The sequence below is a fragment of the Callithrix jacchus genome, chromosome 8 (assembly GCF_049354715.1).
Source record: "Callithrix jacchus isolate 240 chromosome 8, calJac240_pri, whole genome shotgun sequence".
NCBI lineage: Eukaryota > Metazoa > Chordata > Mammalia > Primates > Cebidae > Callithrix > Callithrix jacchus.
The window spans coordinates 112,811,454-112,837,840 of NC_133509.1; the positions used below are offsets into that span (position 1 = coordinate 112,811,454).

Sequence of the window (26,387 nt, forward strand, 5' to 3'; positions counted from 1 at the left end):
ATCATGCTGGACTAATTTTTGTATTTTTAGTGGAGATGGGGTTTCACCATGTTGGCCAGGCTGGTCTTGAACTCTTGACCTCATGATACAACCACCTCAGCCTCCCAAAGTGTTGGGATTATAGGCATGAACCACCACACCTGGCCTCTAATTTACTTTTGATTCTTTGCCCCATGAGTTCTTTAGAACTGTGTTATTTAGTTTCTTTCCTTTTTTTTTGAGACAGTCTCACTTTGTTGTCGAGGCTGGAGTGCAGTGGCATGATGATGGCTCACTACAACCTTGACCTCCTGGGCTCAGGCAGTGCTCTCACCTCTCAGCTATTCGGGTATCTGGGCTACAGGCATATGTCACTATGCCTTGCTAATGTTTTTCATTTTTATGTTTTGTAAAGATGGGCTCTCACTATGTGCCCAGGCTGGTCTTGAACTCCTGGCCTCAAGTGATCCTCCTGCCTCAGCCTCCCTAAGTGCTAGGATTACAGGCATGAACCACTGAGCTCAGCCTTAGTTTTCAACTATTTGGGAATTTTCCAGAGGTTTTGTTGTTATTGATTTGTATTTTGGTTCCACTGTGGTCAGAGAATATATTTTATATATTTTGATCCTTTTACATTTATTGAGATTTGCTTTATGACACAGAATGTGGTCTGTTGGCTGTGTGTGGTAGCTCATGCCTGTAATCCCAGTGCTTTGAGAGGCTCACACAGGACGATCACTTGAGGCCATGAGATTGAGGCCAGTCTGGGCAGCATAGTGAGACCCCAACTCTACAAAAACATATTAAAAAATTATCTGGGTGTGGTGGTGTTTGCCTGTAGTCCCAGCTACTGGGGAGACCAAAACAGGAAAATCCCTTGAGGCCAAGAGTTCAAGGCTGTAGTAAACAATGATGGTGTCACTATACTTTAGGCTAGGAGACACAGTAAAACCTTGTCTGAAAAAGCAAACAAAAGAATATGGTCTCTCTTGGTAAATGTTCCTTTTATACTTGAAAATAATGTATGTTCTGCTGTTGTTGGACAGAGTGTTCTATAAATGCCAGTTCTATAAATGCCAATTAGTTGATCGTGTTTAAGTCTTTTATATCCTTACTCATTTTCTATCTGTCATACCATGTATTGAGACAGATATTGGAATCTGCCTATAATGTGGATTTTTTGGTTTCTCTCTGCAGTGCCATTAGCTTTTTTTTCTACATGTATTTTGAAGCTCTGTTATTGGATACATAAATGTTTAGGATGGTATGTCCTCTTAATGAATTGATCCCTTTATTGTTATGAAATGATTTTCTTCATCTGTGATAATCTTTCTCTGAAATAAATGTTGTCTGCTATAATGTAGCTGTTTCAGCTTTCTTTTGATTAGCATTGGCATGATATATCTTTTTGCATCCTTCTATTAGGTTGGTGCAAAATAATCACTGTTTTTCCCATTACTTTTAATGAAAACAGCAATTACTTTTACACCAACTCAATACATTTAACCTATTTGTATTTTTATATTTGAAGATCATTTCTTGTAGGCAGCATATATTTGGTTCTTTTTTTTTTTTTTAAGACAGAGTTTCGCCATTTCGCCTAGTCTGGAGTGAAGTGGTACCATCTTGGCTCCCTGCAACCTCCGCCCCCCAGGTTCAAGTGATTCTCCTGCCTCACCCTCCTGGGCAGCTAGGATTATAGATTCCTGCCACTATGCCTGGCTAATTTTTGTATTTTTAGTAGAGTTCAGAGTTCACCATGTTGCCCAGGCTGGTCTCGAACTCCTGACCTCAGGTAATCCTCCTGCCTTGGCTGCTCAAAGGGCTAGGATTAAAAGTGTGAGCTACCATGCCTGGCCATATTAGGTTCTTTTTAAGATGAGTTTGACAACCTCACTGTTAAGTAGGGTGTTTAGGGATAATTGATAAGGTTGGATTTATGTCTTTGATCTAGCTATGTGTTTTCTATTTGTCTTATTTGCCCTATTCTTGTTTCCTTTCTTATGCCTACTTTTGAATTGAGTATTTTTCATGGTTGTATTTTACCTCCTTTTTTGGCTTATGAATTACAATTCTTTTTGTTATTTTAATGACTGCTTTAGTTTATAGTATATATCTTGTCTATATTTAAGTGATATTATAGTACTTCACAGAGTATAAGAACCTTAAAATCGTATACTTCCATTTCTTCTCAAGGTTTTTTTGTTTTTTTTTTAATTTAAATGATTCAGTCCCCGTAGAGACTGCCAAAAATTGCCAACACCGACTATATTTCAAGTCGTCATGTCAGGGTATTGGGAAAAGTTTTCAATTAGCAATAATTGCGCCTTGGATAAACCTCATTGGCTACGATACTGCCACTGCACAAAGCTTCTTCTCAAGTTTTATGCTATTGATGTAATACATGCTTTTGTGTTATAAACACCACATTACATTGTTATTGTTTTTGCTTAAGCAATTATTTATCTTTTTTTTTTTTTTTGCCTACTCAGGTCATTTATCTTTTAAAGAGACAAACTATAAAAAAAAATTCTTGTGTATTTGCTCATAAAGTTGCTATTTCTGGTCTCTTTGTTCCCTTATATAGATGCATATCTTTATCTGTTTCATTTTTCTTCTGCTGGATGAAGATTCTTTAACATCTCTTGTAGTACAGGAAATGAAATCTATTAGTTTTCCTATGTCTGCAAAAGCTTTTTTACCTTTATTTTTGGAAGATTTTCTTTGCTGGGTATAGAATTCTTTGTTTTCAGAGATGTAGCTATATACTAACTTCTGCTTGTATTGTTTCCAGTGAAAAATCTGCTGTCATTTTTGTCTTTATTCTTTTGTCTGTATCTTTTTTCTCTGTATAAATTGTTTAAAAAATTATGTAGCTTTCTTCATGTTGCTTGTGCTTGGGCCTTGTTGAGGTCCTTGGATTTATTAGTTTATACATTAAAAAAAATTAAATTTGGCTGGGTGTGGTGGCTCATGCCTGTAATCCCAGCACTTTGGGAGGCTGAGGCAGGTGGATCACAAGGTCAGGAGTTCAAAACCAGCCTGACCAACAAGGTGAAATGCCGTCTTTACTAGAAATACAAAAATTAGCTGGGCATGGTGCTGTGCACCTGTAATTGCAGCTACTCAGGAGGGTGAGGCAGGAGAATAGTTTGAAATGGGGAGACAGAGGTTGCAGTGAGCTGAGATCACACCACTGCACTCCAGTCTGAGCAACAAAGTGAGACTCTGTTTCAAAAAAAAAATTAAATGTGCTGGGCATGGTGTCTGGCTCATGCCTGTAATCCCAGCACTTTGGGAGGCCAGAGCTGGCAGATCACCTGAGGTCAAGAGTTCAAGACCAGCCTGGCCAACATGGTGAAACCCTGTCTCTACTAAAATACAAAAATTAGCTAAATGCAGTGGTGGGCGCCTGTAATTCCAGCTACTTGGGATACTGAGACAGGAAAATTGCTTGAACCCAGGAGGTGGAGGTTGCAGTGAGCCGAGATTGAACTATTGTACTCCAGCCTGGGCAACAGAGTGAGACGATCTCAAAAAAAAAAAAAAAATCAAATTTGAAAAAATTTCAGCCATTATATCTTTAAATATATCATATATATATATATATATATATATATATATATATATATATATATTGCACCACATCTCTTCTCCTTTGGGGTCTTCAACTACATATTTGCTAGATTGGTTGAATTTGTTCCACAGTTCACTGATGTTCTTTTCAGTAAAAAAATTATTTTTACTTCTATGTGTTTCATATAGATTCTATTGCCAGGTTTTCATGGTCACTAATCTTTTGTTTTTATTCTGAGAAGAAGTTTTGCTCTTGTTGCCCAGGCTGGAGTGCAATGGCACAATCTAGGCTCATTGCAACCTCTGGCTTCTGGGTTCAAGCGATCCTCCTGCCTCAGTCTCCTGAAGAGCTGGGATTACAGATGTGCACCACCATCCCGGCTGATTTTTTGTATTTAGAAGAGCAGGGTTTCACCACCATGTTGGTCAGGCTGGTCTTGAAATTCTACCCTCAGTTGATCCACCTGCCTTGGCCTCCCAAAGTGTTGGGATTACTGGCGTGAGCCACTGTGCTCAGCCCAATAATTTTTTTTATATTTTATTTTATTTTTTTAGAGACAGGATCTTGCCATGTTGCCCAAGCTGGTCTCAAAATCTCTGGCTCAGGCAATCATCCCCCTTAGCCTCCTGAAGTGCTGGGATTACGGATGTGAGACACCATGCCTGGCCCAATGTTTTTAATGTTTTTTTTTCCCCCTGCAATGTCTGATCTGCCATTAATCTTTTGTGCTTTTCATCTCCTGCATTACATTTTTGATATCTAAAAGTTTGATAGAGTTCACTTTCTGTCTCTTTTATGCCATCCATATCTTGGCTCGCTATAACCTCTGTCTCCTGGGCTGCCTCCGCCTCCCAAATAGCTGGGACTTCAGGCGCATGCCACTGTGTCTAGCTAGTTGTTGTATTTTTTGTAGAGATGGGGTTTTGGCATGTTGCCCAGACTGGTTTTGAACTCCTGAGCTCAGGTGATCTGTCTGTCTTGGCCTCCCAAATTGCTGGGATTACAGGTGAGAGCCTCTGTGCCCAGCATTGTGCTTCTGTTTTTAGGGTGGTAGATATTTTTGTATTCTTATTAATCTTGAGCTTTGTTCTGGGACACTGTTAAGTTACTTAGATGTAATTTGTTTTTTTTTAGATCTTGCTTTGAATATTTGTTAGATGGGAATGGAACAGTATTTGTTTTTGAATATATACCATTACTGATGCAAGGCTTTCTGGGTATTGCAACAAATGTCCCATGGATTCTGAGATTTTTTTCGGTTTGGCTGGTGGAAATAGGCCCTACGTGAATGTTGGGTACCATGAATCCTACTGTTTTTGGATTTCTTTCCTGGACTCAGGCAATTTTTGGATATGTATGTGCTGATCAGTACTCAGCTGTATAAGACGTGGGCTCTCTCAGATCTTTAGTGTTCTTTCTTTTACACTTTCCTCTTCACTGCTCTGCCCTTTGAACTCTTTCTGGACTGTCAGCTCCATCTCCTCAACTCAAGGAGTCTTCTGGTCACTGCCTGGCTTCCCCTCCACGTCAGCCTGGAAAGTCCCAATGCAGTGAACTAGCGCATCATAACGTTCACCTTGTTTCTTTCTCGTCTCTCAGGAATCACTTGTTCTTCCTTGTCTAATGTCCACTGTCTTGAAAACTGTTGTTTTATATATGTTGTCCAGTTGTTTTCAGATGGGAAGGTAAGTTTAGTCCCTGTTTTGGATGAAATGTCAAGGCTGACATCATGATTTATGGCCTAAAAAACTCCAAGTTTAGCGTTGCCATTTCCTAAGATGGGGAAGACTGTGGGAAGAACAGGTTTGGTGGTGGTGGGAGTAGGGAGAGTTAAGTTTGAAGAGCCTGTTGGATATTGGAGTAATTGATGTCACAGAAGCAGTTGGAATCAGCAAGCTCCAGTCAGAGGAGAGGTCTGGACAGCAGATACACGTCTCTGTGTCATCAGTGTGTGGATGGTATTTACCGGCATGATACTGGATGAGATCCCCAAGGGAATATAGCTAGAGTATTGGATTAATCCCATTTTTTATTTTCTATATTTTCTGGTGCTTTGACATCTTGAGGTTTTGCTGGCATTAGAGAGACTGCTCCTCCCAGGGTCAACTAATTCCTAGAGATAGGTAGCAGCTCTCTTGGGAGTGTGCTTTTTTTTTTAGATGGAGTCTCACTCTGTCATCCAGGCTGGAATATAGTGGCTTGATCTTGGCTCACTGCAACTTCCACCCCTGGGTCCAAGCGATTCTTGTGCCTCAGCCTTCTGAGTAGCTGGGATTGCAGGCGCCCACCACCATGCCCGGCTAATTTTTTTGTATTTTTAGTAGAGATGGGATTTTTGCCATGTTGGCCAGGCTTGTCTTGAACTCTTGACCTTAGGTGATCTGCCCTTGTTTGCCTCCCAAAGTGCTGGGATTATAAGGGTGAGCCACTGCTCACAGGAGTCTGCTTTTCATATTGTAGACCAACAATTCAGAGCCTGTACCTCACAGCCATCTACTTCATCAGGCTCTTACAGTCTGAGCTACTATTCCCCTGTCCTAATTGCCCCATCATTAGGTAGTGGAAAACTAGGGACAGCTCCTATCCCCCAGGGCCCCATGAAATTATTCAAACTAACCAGTCCTAATCTATTTACCTTGCCTTGACCATTCCTTCGCAGGGAATAGCAGCAAGGGCTCTTGTCCACATTTTCCTCCTTTCCCCTCTGCCTTTGATTCTGGTGCTGCCCCACGTGGCCTTGCGCTGCATGCCATCATGCTATTTCTAGGGATTTGTGAGCAAAGACTTCTGCTTTCATGGTAATCATTTCTGTATTTGTGTGTCTTACCACACATGATTGAAACAAATCCCAATCCCCTTGTTGTAAGTATAGAAACACCAGCTCTGGCTAAGTGGACACATGTGTTACCTCAGCTCATTTAATCTACGTAGCAGCCCTGTGAGGTGTAGGTACTATTATTATCTTACTTTTATAGATGAGAAGACTGAAGTAGAGAACAGTTATGTAACTTGCCCAAGTCCACCAGCTTCTCTGTGCCAGGCTGAAGTGCAATGACACGATCTTGGCTCGGCACAACCTCTGCCTCCTGGGTTCAAGTGATTCTCCTGTCTCAGCCTCCCGAGTAGCTGGATTACAGGCATGCACCACCACAACCAGCTAATTTTTTATTTTTAGTAGAGATGGGGTTTCTCCATGTTGGTCAGGCTGGTCTCGAACTTCTGACCTCAGGTGATCCACCTGCCTCGGCCTCTCAAAGTGCTGGGATTACAGGCATGAGCCACCACACCCAGCCCTATGTTCTTAACTACAGAACTATCCCATTCGTGGTCAGAGTGCGATTTAGTCTGAGGTTAAACTCTTTTAATATATTTACAGACTGTAGCTTGTTTTCCCCCTCATTGCTGTCTAAATGACAACGTAAAGGTTAATATCCAGAAAAGAGACCTTGCAGACAGTGCTGGCCTGATTTCTTGGGGATGAGGAGTTACAATTTCATTTTTCTGATGGACAGTACACATGTGTGCCACAGGACCCTGCCAAATTAGGAAAGAGATGCTGGATTCTTTCTGATCAAAGCTGGTCCAGTCTGTGTGGCAGAATATTGCCCATTGAAAGCTGAAAAAAAAAAAAACAATCAGCTGGACTTTCCATTCTCAGAAGATGCTGAAAAGGGATGATAAAAAAATTTCTCTCATTATTGACATATTATTTATTACTCATAAGAAATTGGAAATATAGGCTGGATGCGGTGGTTCATGCTTTTAATCCCAGCACTTTGGGAGGCCAAGCTGGGTGGATTACTTGAGCTCAGGGGTTCAAGACCAGCCTGGGCAACATGATGAAACCCTGTCTCTACTAAAAATACAAAAATTAGCCGGGCATGTGGCGAGCCCCCGTAATCCCAGCTACTCAGGAAGCTGAGTCAGGAGAATTTTTGAATCCGGGAGGCAGAGGCTACAGTGAGCCAAGATCGTGCCACTGCACTCCAGCCTGGGTGACGGAGTGAGACTCTGTCTCCAAAGAAAAGAAATTTGGAAAAATTAAAAATAAATAAAAAAAAGAAATTTGGAAAATACAGAAAAACCTATGTATAGGGAAAAAAATACCCTTATAATTTCACAGTCCAGAGATACCACTGTTAACATTTCATTCCTTTAGGGCTTAAATTTCTGACTAGAATAATAAAGGTCAGTTTGGGATCTGTTGCCTTCTCTTTCCATGTCTGCCCTTCTCTCTGTGTGTGGGGTGTGTATGTGTGTCTGTCTGATGGTCTCTTTCCTCTCTGTCACTCACGTGCCCCTAACCCTCATTGAAGATATTGCCTGGTTCTGATGGGGAGCCAAGATTCAGTCTGACATTGATACCCTTCTCCCTAGCTTTGGGTCTGGAACTCCTGCTCTTGGGGCTTTAGATGTGGGTGAAGGGTTGCCCTCCTTGGGTCTTGACTCTACCTGGCCTAATCATTAACTAATCAACACTGAGTTGATCTTATTAGCTATTCATTGCCCCCCTCCCAAACCCCAAACCAAGCTGGATATAACAATGCTTTTAATTAATATGAGGCAGATTAAAACTCGGTTTAAAGAAAAAAAGAAAAAAAATACCCTTGGCCGGGCACAGTGGCTCACACCTTTAATCCCAGCACTTTGGGAGGCCGAGATGGGTGGCTTACTTGAGATCAGGAGTTCAAGACCAGCCTGGCCAATATAGTGAAACCTCATTTCTACTAAAAACATAAAAATTAGCCAGGCGTGCTGGTGCGAGCCTGTAATTCGTTACTCAGGAGAATTGCTTGTATCTGGGAGACAGAAGTTTCAGTGAGCCGAAATTGGGCCACTGCACTCTAGCCTGGGTGACAGAGTGAGATTCTGTCTCAAAAAATAAAGAAGAAAAAAAAAAAAAAAAAAAGTCTAGCAGACCTTGAAGTGGGCAGGCCCCTGCGGGCTTAAGGATGGCCGACCTGCTAGTGCCTGGAGTCTGAAGCAACCCCTCTGCTATGGTGGGAGGTAGGTGGATGGGAGAATCACTTGAACCTCTGCCTCCTGGGTTCAAGTGATTCTCCTGCCTCAGCCTCCCCAGTAGCTGGGATTACAGGCATGTACCACCACGCCTGGCTAATTTTCGTATTTTTAGTAGAGATGGGGTTTCACCTTGCTGGACAGACTGGTCTTGAACTCCTGACCTTGTGATCTGCCTGCCTCGGCCTCCCAAAGTGCTAGGATTACAGGTGTGAGCCACTGTGCCCGGCTTACAATACAGTTTTCTAAATACAGTCATTCTCCTTTGCTATCAAACACTGAATTTATCCCTTCAAGTTTACTTTATGTTTGTACCTTTAATCCACTTCTCTTCATCCTCCCCCTCCCCGCCACCCATCCTTCCTGGTCTCTTATCTGTTTTTCCACTCACTATCTCCAATATCACATCTTCTTTCTTATATGTGGGAGCTAAAAAAAACAAGAAAACAAAACAAAAGAAACCCTCTTCTTAGTTTCTAAAGTAACAGTTTCCCATGTGGTTCACTTGGTAACTAATTATACAGGCTCTTTGAACGCTTCTTCCACCTTTGTTGTCAACTGTTATTTAACTCCTCACATGACTTTATCGCCCCCATATAAGTTAATTACATCAGTGGCCTACGTGGCACTAAGAGTGTAAGGCCATCCTCGTGGTTCACTCTCTTGGTTGACTGAGTTGGTAGAAGGCTGGTACCAGGTCCCCACAGGGTACTGGGGTCCCTTGTCTTCTGCATGTGCCCATGCTGCCTCAGAGGCTTAGCTCTGGGAAGGCAGAACCCTCACAGTAGCAAGGCCCTCAGCTGGGTTGGGGGATGAGTGTGGATATGCAGGCTAGGGGCAGTTGGGGCCACCTCCCAACTCTGGAAGGACCCGTGAGCATCCGGATGTGAATTTAGGCTGCTCTGTCCTAGTCAGCCTGCCCAGATGCCTTCTCTGTGTGCCTCATGCCCCCTAGTACAGTGACTCCTCCAGTTAATAGGAGACCCCTGCCAAAGGGGGGTCACCAGGTTGCCTAAGGAGGGGTGAACTGGCCCAGGTCGGAAACAGAGCAGGTCAGAAACAGAGCAGGTCAGAACTATTGTGCTAATCAGTAGTGGGATTGTGCCTGTGAATAGCCACTGCACTCCAGCTTCGGCAACACAGCGAGACCCCGTCTCTGAAAAAAAAAAAGAAAGAAAGAAAACGTAGAGGTCCAAACAAACAAAACATAATTAGTATGTCTGAGGGGTGGCTGGCAAATACTTTAACTCAGTTTCCCTTGAATGAATCATTAGTAGGTTAGACTTGGTTAAGAGCCTTGAATGCTTACTTCCAGGGAGTGGGAACCAGGGAGTGGGCCAAGTAAGTTTTGATGGAGAGGAGGAGATAGGAAGCTCTGGGCTGCTTCTGTATGAGGTTGGAGTTGACTGCCCTGTGTATCAGAAAGCTGGACAGCAAGGGAGAAGGGGTGCGTGTGTGTGTGTGTGTGTGTGTGTGTGTGCGCGCGCATGTGCATGCATGCACCTGCCCTGGACATTGTGGGGTAATGAGGGTTTTCAAGCAGAGTGGGCGGGAGAAGGGAACAAGATCAAGGAACAGTCTGCACTCACACCTCTCTGGCCCTGGCTTGTCTTCCTGCAGGTGCACCTGCGCTCTGCCAGGCGTCTCTGTGAGCTCTGCTGTGCCAACCGGGGCACCTTCATCAAGGTGGGCCAGCACCTGGGGGCTCTGGACTACTTGTTGCCAGAGGAGTACACCAGCACGCTGAAGGTGCTGCACAGCCAGGCGCCACAGAGCAGCATGCAAGAGGTCCGCCAGGTCATCCGAGAGGATCTGGGCAAGGAGGTACTCACCATTGCAGGGGGGATGGGCCTGGGTTGGGATGCTTCAGAAAAGGCCCTGGCTGAATTCTTGCAGTCTCGGCCAGGGTGCTGGGGATCCACCAGTGACAGAACCAAATGTCACAGCCACTCTCACTGCTGAAATCAAAGAGTTCGGAAGGCATCTCAGTTGCCCTCAGTGAAACATACCAGTTCAACCATATGAAATAGTTCATATGAGACTGTTACTAACCTGAAACGTATATATGATTCATATGGTTCAACCTAATGATAGCTGTCACTTACTAAAGGTTTAATGCCTTATTGAAGCTTTATCCTCAGCAGGGCTTTCAGGGCCGATCCCATCCTGTTTCAACATACCTGTCTATAAGTTTGGTGGGTCAGAGTGGCATTGTGGTTTAGTCTCTGGAGCCAAGAGCTTGGGCCTTGCACAAATGATTGATCTTGGCACCTCACTTTCCTTGTCTGTAAAATGGGGATAACCATGGTGCTCACCATTTAAGGTTGCTGTGCAGATTAGATGGGATAATGAATAGAAGGTGCTTAGTATAGTACCTGATGTAGAGAAGGGGCCATCAAATACTAACTATGATTTGTATAGTAATTGTGTCCTATACTGTTATGGTTGTTCTTTCCCCGAGCTCTGGTCCCATTGTGCTATCTGTCTCAAACTCGCTGTGTTCTCTTAGTCCTCGGTGCTTGTGTCATGGTCTACCATCTGCCTGGTGTCTTGTCTTTATTCTCTACTTGTCAGGTGACTTCAGACCATCTGCCCATCTGTCCACCCAGCTAGCAAATGGCAGGCAGGGTGCTAAGTGCTGGGTTTCCTGTTCAAATCCCAGCTCTTCTAGGAAGTCTTCTGTGACCCTCCCTTGACTGATCTTATCCCTCCTCTGGGCTCTACAGAACTTTGCTCTCTATACTTGTGCGACTTGTGGCTTGATTAGTTGTGTCTAAGGGTTTCCCTGCAAGTTGTAGTCTTTGAGGATGAAGACCACCACAGTCCTTTTACCCTGTCTGTACAACTCTGGAACTGTACCTAGCAGGTGCCCAGGATTTGCTTAAAGAGCCAATGGATGAACTAGAAGTAGCATCCTTAAGCTACTTGCTGCAGGGCTGGGAGAGTAGGGCAGAGGTTTGGTAAAGACCAGTGGTTCCATTTTTGCACGGAGCTGGCCCTGATTATTGGTCCTTAGTGTGGAGCTGGCCCCAGGTACCCAGCCTCCATCCAAAGGTGTCCCACTTCTCAGTGATAGCCTGGTCTGGAGCAGGGCTTGTATCACACAGGAGGTGAGCATAGAAACCTCTATGAGTCCTCTGCCATGAGGAACATTTCCACCAAAGGAAGAGACATCGGGCTGCATGCTATGGCTCACGCCTGTAATCCCAGCATTTTGGGAGGCCGAGGCGGGCGGATCACATGAGGTTCAGAGTTCGAGACCAGCCTGACCAATATGGTGAAACCTGGTTTCTAAAAAAAAAAAAAAGGGAGAGCCATTGAGTGAAAGGTAAACCCGATCTGTGGCTGGAGTCGGGGAGCAGGCTGCAAACTGGGAGGAGAAGGGTCAGGCAGAGGGGAGGACGGAATTGGCACAGTTCCATCCCACGCGTGGTTTTGCCTCTTGCCAAGACTCTTGGCCCGCAGCTTCTAGTAGCACGAGATTCACCCCCAAATTAAAACTAAATAAATCTCGGTAATAATAGTGTGAAGTGCATCATTGCTAGTGTATGGTAGCTCCCTGGGGGTGGAAGCTGGAGGGGGAGGCAGTAGGTTAACCCTTGGAGGCCAACTTGTCTGGAGAGCTGGGGAGGGAGTAGGACAAGGGCAGGCCAGTGGCTGTCCCCAAGCCAGGGTGGAGCGAGGGAAGTTTGGGATTTCAGCAGTCATGATGGCCCACCCAGCTGGCTAAAGGATATCTGGGGTTGGAGGACGTCACTTGCTCTTCAGGGCATCTTCTCCAGTCCCCTCTACCTGCTGCTGATTAGCCCTGAGCACAGTGGCCCTGTAGCTCCTGCCCCACAATGCTTCTTTAGCCCCCCGAGAAAATGGGCTACTGTCCAAGTCACGGTTCTGAGGGGCATCCCTCACAGCTGGGGAGCTTCTTCTGGGACCTCTGGGTTCTTACCAGGCCCCCACAGGCACACGATCAGTCTTCCCTGCCCTCTTCCCCCTCCTTCCCCTGGGAAGATGGCATTTGTTCCCTGGTGACACACTTTCCCAGTGTGTGGGTGGAGGGAGGGGAGCCGAGCCATGTGGGAAGAAGGTTGGGTGCGTGTGGGGGTGTGAAGGCCGGGGAATGTCACTCACTTGGCATTTCCACCCTCCTCCAGCTCTTCCCATGACACTTTTCTGGGAGCAGTCTCGTCCCCCGGATACTTGAGTGGGCCCCACTCATCCTCAGCTCCATGCCAGCCCCAAGACTTTCTGAAGAAAGCTCCATTTCAGCCCTGGCTTAAAAGAGGCTGTTGGCTGGGTGCAGTGGCTCATGCCTGTAATCCCAGCACTTTGGGAGGCCGAGGCGGGCCGATCACCTGAAGTCAGGAGTTCAAGACTAGCCTGGCTAATATGGTGAAACACTGTCTCTACTAAAAATACAAAATTAGCCAGGCATGGTGGCAGGTGCCTATAATCCCAGCTACTTGGGAGGCTGAGGCAGGAGAATCGCTTGAACCCGGGAGGCGAAGGTTGCAGTGAGCCGAGATTGTGCCACTGCACTCCAGCCTGGGCAGCAAGAGGAAGACTTCATCTCACACACACACACACACACAAAAAGCTGTCAGTCATGCCTCACTACCTTCTCAGTGCTAGGATAGGCTTGAGGTTAACTTGAGCTCAAAGATTCCACAAGTGCTCCTGAAAGTCAGACTTTAGAGAGGGCTGGCGCGGTGAGAGAGGCGCTTGGATGGTGTGTCACAGCCTGGCCTGAGCCTGTTGGTTCTTTATGCCTCTGAGGACCCTTCCCAACAACAGCAGCGTTAGAGGTCACTATATCCTCAGACTTGTCCCTGTCCCAGGCAGGTGGGGCCCAGCCTGTGGGGTGTTCCCAGCATGGGTATGGGGGTAAGATTGAGAGTGCAGTACTACTGGACCCTACGGTTCACATTCATTTCTGGATCAGTCAGAATTTCTGCACATCAGCGGCACCATCAGTGCAGAGGTGAGGGCACATGAAGGGCACCATCCTTGCATAGCACTGGCCCAGGCAGGGAGTGTGCTGGGGGCCACATTGCTGAGGGAAGGCTGGTGACAAGCAACAGGATGAGACCTCACATCTCCGATTCCCATCCCCTAAATAACAGCTTCTGTTTGGCAGGAAAAAAAGGAGTTGTATGTGTGTCTGTGTGCATGTCTTGGAAGTTTCTCAGCTAGTATTACCAGGAAAAAACTTACTTTTCTCCTCTATTTGGTATTAGGTTTATATCCTGAAAGACAGGTTCCAGGAAGCCATCAGGAGCCCAGCCTCTGGGAGGTGGGGTCATTTCTGCCTCCCCAAAAGCGACCTGGGTCTGGACTGGGTCAGGGCTGGTCCCAGCCTTAGTCCCCTTGACTGCCCTTGGGACTGTGGATCCAGATGCATTGCTGACCTTGGCCAGCAGATGGCGCCTGAGCTTGCAAGTCAGGGATGGGTATGAAGACCAGGTCCTTCCCTGTGGAGCGATCCCTCCAGGAGGTCGAGGCTTACTCTTGGGCATGGTCCATGCTGTTGAAGGAACCCAGGCTGACATCTCTACACCCTGAATGGACAAGCACAGGCCTCAACCACGAGGCTGTTGACCACCCTGGGCACCTGAGCCCTTGGCTCCATGTTGGAGGACGTGGTACAGTTCTTTACAACTACAAATCCATCCTTCCACCTTCTCATCGGGGTTAGGAGTTCTCTGATGCTCCCCAGTCTCTCATGGCTGGTGATTCTGTGCTTCAGCACCTTTTCCTTCGTTCCTTCTGTCTCCTGCTTATCTGTGTAGTTGGTATTTAGTGAAGGAGGACAATGCCAGACACTTGGGTGTAGCCAGGGATGGGGACGACCTCATTCTAGGCTTGGCAGTCCAGGGAGGTTCACTCTTCATGGTAATACATGATCACACAGTGCCCAAGGAGCTTGCAGAGGAGAGAGGTTGCCTTGGGCAGATGGAAGCTTTCTGAAGCAGGTGGCCCCTGATCCAGCCCCTTAGAGATGGAGGGAATTGGAGGAGGTGGAAGTTGGAGGAGTCATTACTGATTAACATGCTGGGCTCAGCGGAGGTGCAGGGGCAGAAAAGCATAAAGCACGGAGGTGAACAGTGAAGTCTTGCTGATTACAATGTGGCGTTCAGCCGGTGAAGAGTGGAGCAGAGGTTGTAGGATTAGGGCTGAGGCCACATTATGAAGGGCCTAGGATGTTCTTTTTAGAATGTGAGCCTGAGGGAGAGGAGAACTTGGGGAGGGACCTGATCAAAAGAAGGATGAAGAGACTGAGATATATGGAGGGGGTGGGCATGTGGTCGGGCAGTTGAAGGAATTTGCCTAATAGCCTGCATTTTTAGTAATGTGGGAAATGATGTCATCTTTGAAAAGTGGTGGAAGATGTAGATGGGGAGGTTTGAAGTGGGTGGGAAGCTTGGGGACAGAGATATGGTGGGAATTAGGGAATGATCTGTAGAACTGTCAACCATGCCGTGCTGTCATCCTTCATGCACACACATGCGTGAATGCACACACGTCTATACCTGCCCCATGACATACAGACAGGTCAGATCTTGTTACAGCCTATTTCAAGAAATGGTCCAAGCTGTGCATGGGGGCTCATGCCTGTAATCCCAGCACTTTGGGAGGCTGAAGTGGGTGGATCACTTGAGGTCAGGAGTTTGAGACCAGCCTGGCCAACATAGTGAAACCCTGTCTCTACCAAAAATAGAAAAATTAGCCGGGCATGGTGGTGGCACCTGTCATCCCAGCTACTCAGAAGGCTGAGGCAGGAGAATCACTTGAGCCCAGAAGATGGAGGTTGCTGTTAGCTGAGATCAGGCCACTGTACTATAGCCTGGGCATCAGAGTGAGAGTCTGTCTCAAAAAAAAAAAAGAAGAAAAGAAAAAAATAAAATGTCCTCAGTTCTGTCCTAGAATATAGTCGTATCAGATAAAATTCTTTCCATCTCTGAAATCTCATGAGAAACTGAAGGAAATGAGGCCAGGTGCTGCATGGAGCACAGAAATACCTCTGTTAGGGACAATGCTTGTATTGGTGTCTGGGTGGTGTGGTTTGGCTTTTGTACTCTGAAATTTGTTTTTATCAGTCTTTCACTGCTTGATCCCCTCCCAGGGGACTTTTATTTTACAGCTCCCCATAGTATGTAGGGACAAGGGCTATATGTTGCAGGTGCCCTGTGTTCTTGATGCACTATCTGGAGTTTCAAAGAGAATGAAGGAGACAGAAGGTGCAGGGATACCATTGTGCAACAGGTAGAAGAATTCATATCCAGTTGTTTTGTAAGACCCTGTGGGTGCAGCGGGAGGGTGGCTTGTCTTGTTTGCTTAAGGTTTAAGCAAATGTTCAGAAAAGAGGTAAAGAAGCCTTTCCTCCAAGAATATCAACTGTTGATCCAGCTTGGTGGTGGTAGCAGAGAGAAGGCACTATAGGCCCAAGGACCAGCATGAACAAGGCAGAAGTAGAGAGATGAGGCAGGAGAAGGCCTGACTGTGGGTGAGGGGCACACAGCACTTCTGCTGTCCCTTGGAGAACTTGATGGGAAGTGGGAAAAGGTACCCTCTTTTTGCATCCCTTCCCCTAGGTTTTGGCAGGTTGGCCAGGGCTGGGCTGGATATCACACCTGTATAAGTCAGGGCTCTCTAGAGAAATAGAACCGATAGGATATGAATGTGTATGTGTGGGTGTGTGCATGCGTGTATATGCATGTGTGCACATGCTTTGTGTGTGTGTGTGTGGGCTCGTGCATGTAGAGAGAGAGAGATTGATTAATTTTTAGGAATTTGCTGATACGGTTATTAAGGCTGGGACGTCCAAAATCTGCAGAGTGAGTGGCCCAGCAGGCTGGGAGACCCAGGAAGAGCCAACGGTGCACTTCAAGTCTGAAGGCTGTTTGAAGGTTATCTGCTGGCAGAATTCCTTCTTGCTTGGGGAAGGTTAGTCTATGTTCTATTCAGACACGTACCTGACTGAATGTGGCCTACCCATGCTATGAAGAGTAATCTGTTTTATTCAAAGACCACTAATATAACTGTCAATCTTAGCTGGGCACAGTGGCTCATGCCTGTAATCCAGCACTTGGGGAGGCTGGGATGGGAGGATTGCTTGAGCCAGGAGTTGGAGACAAACCTGGATGCTACAGTGAGAGTCCATCTCTATTTTAAAAAAAATTTAAAAAAAATTAAAGTAAACAAACAAACAAACTGTAAATGTTACCTAAAAATACCCTCACATGGCTCGGTGTGATGGCTCATGCCTATAATTCCAGCACTTTGGGAGACCGAGGCACATGGATCACCTGAGGTCAGGAGTTCGAGACCAACCTGGGCAACATGGTGAAACCTCTGTCTCCACTAAAAAAAATACAGGCTGGGTGTGGTGCCTCACACCTGCAATCCCAGCACTTTGGGAGGCCGAGGCAGCCTGATCACCTGAGGTTGGGAGTTAGAGACCAGCCAGGCTAACACGGTGAAACCCCATCTCTATAAAAATACAAAAAATTAGCCAGGCGTGGTGGTGGGTGTCTGTAATACCATCTAGTCGGGAGGCTGAGGCAGGAGAATCACTTGAACCCGGGAGGCAGAGGTTACCATGAGCTGAGATTGAGCCACTGCCCTCCAGCCCAGGCAACAGTGTGAGACTCTGTCTCAAAAAAAAAAAAAACAAAAAAAACATTTAGCCAGGTGTGTGGGTGTGCACCTGTAATCCCTCGAACCAGGAGGCAGAGGTTGCAGCGAGCCAAGATCGCACTGCTGTACTCTAGCCTGGGTGACAGAGCAAGACTTCATAGAAAAACAAAACCCTCACAGAAACACCCAGAGTAATGCTTGGCCCATATCTGGGTGCTGTGGCCCAGCCCAGTTGGCATGTGAAGCTAACCATCATAATTCCCCACATGGCCCTCTGCCAGGATTGCACATGTGTACTGTCGGTCTGCTTTCACACGGCCTGGAGCTTCATAGCGAGCCTTGGAGGTAGGCAGGAGCCAAACTGCCTATGGGTACATTGGCTTTGGGGCCTTGGGCATGCTACTTACCCTCTCTGGCCTGTCCCTCCATTTCCTGATCTCTACAATTGGAATAATAACACTACCTGCCACCTAGGCTTGCTGTGGGGATGGAATGAGTTAAAGAGTATGGAGCACCTAGAGCAAGGCTGCTGCAGGGCAAGGGCCAGTTAACGTTAATAATGATTTCTGTGTGTTCTGCTGTGGGCTTCCTGTGAGCAGGAACTGGGGTTCTGGCAGAGCTGAGTCTCCACCTAGGCTTTCTGATAACTGGTACAGCTCTCTGTCCCATATTTGGTCATATGTTGCTTAGTGATGGTGATATGTTCTGAGAAATGCATCATTCGGCGATTTTGTTGCTGTGTGAACATCGTAGCGTGCTTACACGAGACTAGATGGGATGGCCTGCAATATATGGTATATGGTATAGCCTGTTCTTTTCAGAATGTAAGCCTGAGGGAGGCTTGATTCTAGGCAACTGTAACATAATGGTGAGTATTTATGTATCTAACCATAGAAAAGGTACAGGAAGAATATGGTATTATTAGCATAATGGACCGCTTTTGTATATGTGGTCCGTTGTTGACCAAAATGTTGTTATGTGGCACATAACTGTACTTTTTTTGGTTTGTTTTGGAGACAGAGTTTTGCGCTTGTTGCCCAGGCTGGAGTGCAGTGGTGTGATCTCAGCTCACTGCAACTTCTATCGCCTGGTTTCAAGTGATTCTCCTGCCTCAGCCTCCGGAGTAGCTGGGATTATAGGCACCTGCCATCATGCCCAGCTAATTTTTGTGTTTTTTAGTAGAGATGGGGTTTTACCATGTTGGCCAAGCTGCTCTTGAACTCCTGACCTCAGGTGATCCACCCTCTTCAGCCTCCCAAAGTGCTGGGATTACAGGTGTGAGCCGCAGTGCGCAGCCAACTCTACTATTTTGCTAGAAGAATCCTCCTTTCTCTTCCTTTCCTGATTAGTACCCAGCATTCTATCTGGTCAGCCCTCTCCCCACCACTATTAGGAATCCCTACAGGCTTCAGCACTTTGGAAGGCTGAGGTGGGTGGATCACCTGAGATCAGGAGTTCAAGACCACCCTGGCCAACATGGAGAAACTCCATCTCTACTAAAAATATGAAAATTAGTGGGGTGTGGTGGCATGTGCCCATAATCCTAGCTACTCGGGAGGCTGAGGCAGGGGAATCGCTTGAACTTGGGAAGTGGAGGTTGCAATGAGCCAAAATCATGCCGTTGTACTCCGGCCTGGTGACAGACAGAGTGAGACTCCATCTCAAAAAAATAAAAAGAAAGAAAAAAAGAAATCCCCACAGGCTTCCCAGGGAGCAGCCTGGGTTTTTAGGGCTCTGTCTCCCACATTTGGAGTTTCCCTGGGGAACAGCTCAGCTGGTTAGGGTTAATTGCTGCAGTTTCCCAAGGCCCTTTGGCAGCTTTCCTCTGGATTAGGGACTTGGGCATATGTGCTCTGGTCCCTAGGTCCCTGGTCCCTAGGCAGGGCTAATCCCATGGATGAAGGATGAGAGGTGGAAGTCTGGCCAGATTGCCAGTGAGAAGCCACAGGTGCCCATAGTCATGGAGTTGGTGGTGGTTCTGTATTTAGGACCCACTCTCCTAGCCCTCTTCACTTGTAAGGTGGCAGCCAATTTTGGCTTCCCTTACAGTGTCCTGGTAGGGCCGGGTATGGGCTGTATCCAGGGCTCAGCATGCCCTGGGCTGGTAGGAGTAGGGAAATGGTTAGAGCAGAAGCATGCAGGAGAGCCCCTCCTACCCTGGGGTCTGACTCCACCTGTGCCTGCAGCTCTGCAGGCTCTCATATTCTTTGCTGCCTTCTTTCCAATGCTGATCCATCTTCTCCCCATGCTGCTCTTATTTACTCATGTGCATTTATTGAGCCACCTCTGTGCCTGTACTGCACCAGCCCCTGGGGTCCCTGCCCCCTGGAGTGTTCTGGCCCCTTTCTCCCATGCTGGCAGGGTCCAGCTGAGGTCAGCTCACCCTCTACCAGCCCAGCCTGTGTCACGTGTCTGAAGCCACCTGGAAGCTCTGGGTTGTATGTAGACCTGCTTCTCCTGGTTCTGAGCACTACCTTTGTTTGTTCAGGCGTCTTTGTCTCCCCAGGCTGTCCCTGAGAAGGCTACCAGATGAGTATTCTTGGGATGGAACAGAAGGATCTGGTGGCCGTGAAGCCATGGACAGGAGGACTGGGGGCCGGGGAGTGGGATCACTCCTCCTGGCTTGGCCTCATTTTGCCTTTCCAGCAACTCTCAATAAAAAATGCATTTGTATTAAAAACATAATGAAGAAGAAAAAAACCCATTTCCCCCCCAATAATGCTGACATCAAAAGAAGATTTTTATCAATTATGAGAGAGAGATTTTGGCCATAAAATTGCAATTTAACTAGTGGGAGATGGATGGCAGGAAGCATTGCTGTCATCTCGGACGGATGGCCTGCCGTTCGTCGATGCGGGAGAGGCAAGGCAATGGCCGAGGTGGGCCTGGCTGGTGCTTCCTCCTGATGCCCCAGCTGGCCCAGCCTCCTCCCTGAGACCACTGTCCTCCTGCAGGCCTGTTCCCTGTCTGTGCCCTGCTCCCAGCCTGTGTCCTGCACCTCACATCCCAGTGTCACCATGTTCTGTGTCATCCCGGGTGAGTTTTGTGATCTTGCGGAGCCATGGTTTCATCATGTGTAAACAGGGGGGATAAGGGAGCCTTCACATGAATAAGGCTGTGGTGAGGATTGAAAGCTGTAACACAGCCAAAGTGCAGCGCCTGGTGAATGGTGAAGGCCAGTTCACTGTCAGCTGTGCTAGTTACGAGTAGAGTTGTCGTGAAGACAAAATTTGGCAGTAAGACCAGCACCCACATCTTGAATCCACCACCTTGCCTAGTGCCTGGCTCTTCCTGGGGTTTAACAAATACTGACTATGTTTGTTCACCTCCTGTTGCTCCATGACAACTGCTTCGGACAGAAGTCTTCTGGGAGAATCACTAACTCGTGGGTTGTAAGGGTTTATAAGTCATTTAGTGTGACCCCTACATTTCACAGGTGAGGAAACTGAGGTTCAGAGAGGGGCAGTCACTTGCTTCATGGCACAACTGGTTAATGGTAGAAACAGGACTAGAACCCAGGTCTCCTGATTCCTGATCCAGTGCTCTTTCTCCTGGACTGTTCTGTTTCTAAGCTTAGTGCCCAGAAAAGAGGGCAGGACCCCATCGAGGAATCAGGCTGGCCTTGCTGCCAGAGCCACCCAACGGGCCTCTGCAGCTTTCGTCATCCTTGGGCCCTGTGGTTTCCCGTGGACTTTGAGGAAGCCATATTTTCATAAGTCCAGGATCCTATGGTTCTTCATGCACTTCTGCCAGCCTTTTGTCTTGCTGGTGGTTTCGGTGATTATACTAATGTGCTCACCACTTCACTCTTAGTCCACAGGCTGCATGTGGGATGCTTCCCCTTTGTTGGGATCCAATGTGTAGGGTCATGCCCAAGCCCTCTGATCGGCTGGTGCGTCTGGACTGTTCCATACCCACTTCCCACAGATGAAGGGCCTCAGCCAACGGTGGCCCCATTCACTAACCCCGGGAAGGTTGGGACCCACAACTTGTTGGTTTGCTCACCTAGAGAATACAGATTTGTCGAGCAACTGATATTCTCTTACCCATGTGCCACCATATGGCAGGAGGGGTGGGGGAAGGTATAGAGAATGTTAAAGCTAAACAGACAGAACTGTGCACAGAAGGAGTAATTGGGGAACAGTTAAGTCCTCAGCTGTGGGGCTGATGGATGGGAAGTTCAGGGGAAGTTCAGAGGAGGGTTCCTGGTGGTGGAGGTTGTGGGCTTTGAACTGGTCCTTGAAGGATGAGCAACATTTGAGGAGGGGAATTCTGAGGACATACAGGGTTGGCAGTTGCTGCTGAGTGATGACCACAGGTGGTAGTTCGATGCTCAGAGAGCAGACGGACTGGCCTGGAGCAGCAGGGAGCTTTGGTTGGATAGCGTATTGGTTTGCTAGGGCTGGCCCCAGACCTGTGGCTTCAACAACAAATGTATTGTCTTGTTGTTTTGGAGGCCAGAGGTCTGAGATCAAGGTGCCAGCAGGGTGGGTTCCTTCTGAGGCTGCAAGGGAGGATCTGTTCCAGGCCTCGGCCCTAGCCTCTGGGGGTTTGCTGACAATCTCGGGTGTCCCTTGGTTTGGAGATGCATCTCCCCGATCTCTGCCCTCATCTTCACATGGTATTCTCTCTGTGGGTGTGTGGCTCTGTGTCCCAATTTCCCCTTTTTATAAGGACACAGTCACATTGGATTATGATTGTGCTACTCCAGTATGACCTCATCTTAAGAATTATTAATACATCTGCAGTGAGCCCATTTCCAAATAAGGTCACATTCTAGGCTCGGGGCCAGGACTTCAACATATGAATATTTGGGGGACACAGTTCAACCCACAACAGATGGGTGCATTAGGTCTGTGGTTGTAAGGATCTTAACTCCAACTTGAATTAGCCAAGGCAAAAAAGGGGATATGTTATATTATAGATAGGGTTGGGCTAGAGTTGGGCCTTGGGGCGCTCTTCTGGGACTCTTGTATCTCTCCCGGCAGCTTATCTTTGTGGGTCAGCTTCATTCACAGCTGTTTACCTCCATAACCAGCTGCCGTTGGTAGTTTTTAGCCTCACCTCTTCTCAGCTTCACATCTAAGGGGGCCTGACCCTGCTCCCCAGTTTCAGGACTCCAATTGATGTACCCTAAGTCAGATGTTGTAGTGGGTTACATAGTGTTCGCTCCACCCTGCCCCACTTTTCTGTGAAAATTACCCAGCCTCAGGTATTTCTTTTTTTTTTTTTTGAGAGGGAATTTTGCTCTTGTCGCCCAGGCTGGAGTGCAGTGGCGTGATCTCAGCTCACTACAATCTCCGTCTCCGGGTTCAAGCGAGTCTCCTTCCTCAGCCTCCTGAGTAGCTGGGACTACAGGTGTGTGCTACCACACCCAGCTAATTTTTGTATTTTTAGTAGATATGGGGTTTCATCACGTTGGCCAGGCTGGTCTTGATCTCTTGACCTTGTGATCCGCCTGCCTTGGCCTCCCAAAGTGCTAGGATTACAGGTGTGAGCCACTGCGCCTGGTCCTCGGGTATTTCTTTATAGCAATGTAAGAATGGAGCAACACAGATGGGTTAAAGGCAGACAAGATGGTTATACTAGTGTTGGTGGATACTAACGTATAGTTGTGTTTGTTTGGTATTTGTTACCAAATAACAATTTGTAGTGCACATTGGCTGGATGTGTTAAAGATATTGTTTGTAATCTTTTTTTTTTTTGAGATGAAGTTTTGTTCTTGTTGCCCAGGCTGGAGTGCAATGGGCTGATCTTGGCTCACCACAACCTCCACCTTCCGGGGTTCAAGCGATTCTCCTGCCTCAGCCTCCCAAGTAACTAGGATTACAGGCATGCGCCACCACACCCAGCTAACTGTGTATTTTTAGTAGAGATGGGATTTCTTCATGTTTGTCAGGCTGGTTTTGAACTCCTGACCTCAGGTGACCTGCCTGCCTGGGCCTCCCAAAATGCTGGGATTACAGATGTGAGCCACCACACCCAGCTTCTAATCTTTACAATAACTCTGCAAGGCTGATAGATTACCATTCTGGTTTTCCATCTGAGGAGGCGGAGACCTCAAGAAGGTGAGTAACAGCCTCGTTCCCATAGCTAGTAAGAAGCAGAACAAGGATTTGAGCTCTGATGATGAAATCTCCACTCCTCCTGCTATGCAGCTTCTAGCCCTGCAGAAGGGCTGGTTTCTGGGCGACAGTAAAGGGAACCAGAGGCATTGGTCCTTGATTTGGCAAGTCTTAGCGTATCTTCTTGGGCCCCAGTTCTTCGAAGTAAAGTCAAATCAGCTAATAGTGTGTGCGTGTTCTTGTATGTGCACAAGCCATCAAGACTTATAAAGAGGCATTTTAGGCAAAGCAAGCTAATGGTGTGGGATGGATGAAAGGTGCCCAAGGAGGGGCCCCACCGGGAGTCTCTTTCCATCATCTGTATCCGGCAAAGGTGAGCTCCCCTATGGAGGCTTTTTAGCTGTCTCCCTAAGCTGGGGCAGGTGCTATTTTTCTCCCCTCAACATCCCCCTGGAGTTCAGAGCGTGAGTGTCCCAGGCTGGGAAGTGAGTCAGGAGGCTGCAGCCTGGGGGACAAATGCCATGGTCATGGCTCTTGAAGGACCTGCCCTGGCAGTTGGGTCCCCATGCCTCTGGGACTTCCAGAGGGGTTGCAGGGTCCTCATCTCCTCCCTGACTGGAACTCGTGACCTTCCTTCTCTTCCCCAGGGAGAAGGGGAACGGGTCTCCCCTGCAGGCTGCTCAGGGCTGGGGCTGGTGGTGTGGGCGGGGTGGACATGATTGCCGTGGTTCTCTCCTGGAGAGCCAGAGCCTTGTCCTTTCTGGTGACGGCCCCGGAAGGGATGGCTTATTGGAGGAGTCTTAGGCCTGCCCAGACTTACAGTGAATGTACTGGCCAGCATGGCCAAATGAGTGAGGCTTTCTTAAAAACAAACAGTAGTAATTTGAGCAAAAGTGATTTTGTGGGATGCTCAGATGTGGCCAGTAGAGAAGTGGGGACATGGTTCAGGAAGGAAGAGGCAGCTGGTAACTCTCTGCTCTTAAATCAGTGGCTACTGTGGGCAAAATTAGGTCAGTCCTATTGGCAGACTGGGAAATGGTGTCAAATAGGCACCTTTTACCCATCCCACCCAAGGGCCAAGGTAGGATATTCATTCATACACCAACTTCCTAACTTTTTTTTTCTATCTTGATTAAGTTATAACTTTTTTTTTTGAGACAGTATCTTGCTCCGTCACCTAGGCTGGAATGCAGTGGTGTGATCTCTGTTGACTGTAACTTCTGTGTCCCTGGTTCAAGCGATTATCCCACCTCAGCCTCCCAAGTAGCTGGGATTACAGGCACATGCTACCATGCCCAGCTGATTTTTGTATTTTTTGTAGAGACAGGACTTCCCCATGTTGGCCAGGCTGGTCTCAACCTCCTGGCCTCGGGCAATCTGCCTACTTCCCAAAGTACTGGGATTACAGGTGTGAGCTACCACATCTGGCCCTGACTTCTTTAACTGACAGCTGCTCCTGGGGGCTGATACTGCCTGAGACTTGGAAGTCCCAGGAAGTCCTAGGCACAGACACAGATCCTGGGGTTCATGCAGGAGCTGGAAGGGGGAGATCTGAGGAGAACAGGTTGGGCACTGGCAGGGCTAGGCCAGCATCATCTCATACAAGCCTCACAACTGCCCTGTGAGGGGAAGTACTGTTTTTATTGTTCCTGTTTCACAGAGGTGCAAACTGAGGCCAGACATGTTAGGTCTTGTGCCTGAGTCAGTCAGAGAGTGTGAGAAGAGTCAGGGCTGGCTTCAGAACCCAGGCTTCTAATCCTGGTGTTCCATGGCTCTTTGCAAAGGGTCCTGTGCTTTTCACAAAGGTTTCTCATCCTAGTGGCTTATGCTTTCTGTCAGCATTGCCAAGCGGGAGGCAGGGCAGACAGATGAGGAACCCTTGCAGGTCAAGGAACTAAATATTTAGCGTTTCCTCCGCCCTGGGCATGAATTAGATGTTTTCAAACACATGGTCTCATCTAGTCCTTAGAACAGCTCAATGAGATTGGCATCCCTTGTTCATTACTTCCAGACATAGAAACTGAGACTCAGAGACGTTAAGTAACTTCCTCAGGGTCACACAGCAGGACCATGGCTGAGCCAGGAACTGAGCTTGAGTGTCGCCCAACTCCAGAGACACACACGATTCAGTTACACAGGCTGCTTCTAAGAGGTGAGTGACCCTGGAGACCTGCCTGCGAGGCTGGGCGGGGCCAGCACCTTTCTTCTGACCCCACATCTTGCCTTCCACTCCAGGCTGAACTCTGACCTGTGTTCCTCAAAAGCCAGCCCTAAGATGGCCAAGGAGGTTCTTGAAGAAGGGTTAATTGGGGTGTTAGGCTTTTCTCTGTCTTACCCCTGGGAAAGGTACTGCCCTTCTGTGCTCTCAGGCAGGAGGCTGGTCTTGGGGGAGAGTGGGGCTGCCCTCTTGCTCTCCCACCTGCCCCCTTAGAGTTGGATCTTCTCGCTCTGCTGCCCCCAGTTCCCCTCTACCCACTCCTTTTTTTTTTTTTTGAGATGGAGTTTTGTTGTACAGTGCTGCGATCTCAGCTCATTGCAACTGCCACCTCCTGGGTTCAAACAGTTCTCCTGCCCCAGCCTCCTGAGTAGCTGGGATTACAGGTGCCTGCCACTATGCCAGGCTAATTTTTGTGTTTTTAGTAGAGGCAGGGTTTTATCATGTTGGCCAGGCTGGTCTTGAACTCCTGACCTCAGGTGACCTGCTGGCCTTGACCTCCCAAAGTGCTGGGATTATATGTGTGAGCCACTGTGCCTGGCCTCCCCAGTGCTTTTTAAAAATTTTAATTTTAATTTTAATAGTTTTTAGGGTACAGGTGGTTTTTGTTTACATGGTTAAGTTCTTTAGCGGCGATTCTGAGATTTAGTGCACCTGTCGCCTGAGCAGGGTACCCTGTAACCAATAGGTAGTCTCTTATCCCTCATCCCCTCCCCACCACTTTCTACCTACTGCTGCTGCTTGGCAGCAGAGGGAGCCGAGCCTTCTATGTCTAGCTGATTTATGTTCACTGTTAAAACAATAATGTTTAATCTGGAAAGGGCTAATCAATTTTTTATGCTGATTATGAATAGGCCAGCTGTGCCTGCTTCTTTATTCATGGAGCTTCAGAAACAAG

The 26,387-nt window shown here is 47.4% G+C and overlaps 1 protein-coding gene and 1 non-coding gene across 16 annotated transcripts in view; one reads left to right on the top strand and one right to left on the bottom strand.

Moving 5' to 3' along the window:
- The window catches only part of ADCK1 (aarF domain containing kinase 1), a 152,060-nt gene that overhangs the window by 48,929 nt on the left and 76,744 nt on the right, over positions 1 to 26,387 (top strand). For 13 of the 15 annotated variants that reach the window (XM_078335522.1, XM_035261183.3, XM_035261187.3 and 10 more), the window contains one exon: positions 10,196 to 10,399. The exons of the other annotated variants lie outside the window; for them this stretch is intronic. In XM_078335522.1, coding sequence (XP_078191648.1) covers positions 10,196 to 10,399 — 204 coding nt within the window. The remainder of the gene's footprint in view (positions 1 to 10,195; positions 10,400 to 26,387) is intronic. 15 annotated transcript variants of the gene reach the window in all.
- Positions 2,211 to 2,351, bottom strand: LOC118145201 (U4 spliceosomal RNA). The gene has a single exon (XR_004730332.1). It is a non-coding gene; the product is annotated as a U4 spliceosomal RNA (small nuclear RNA).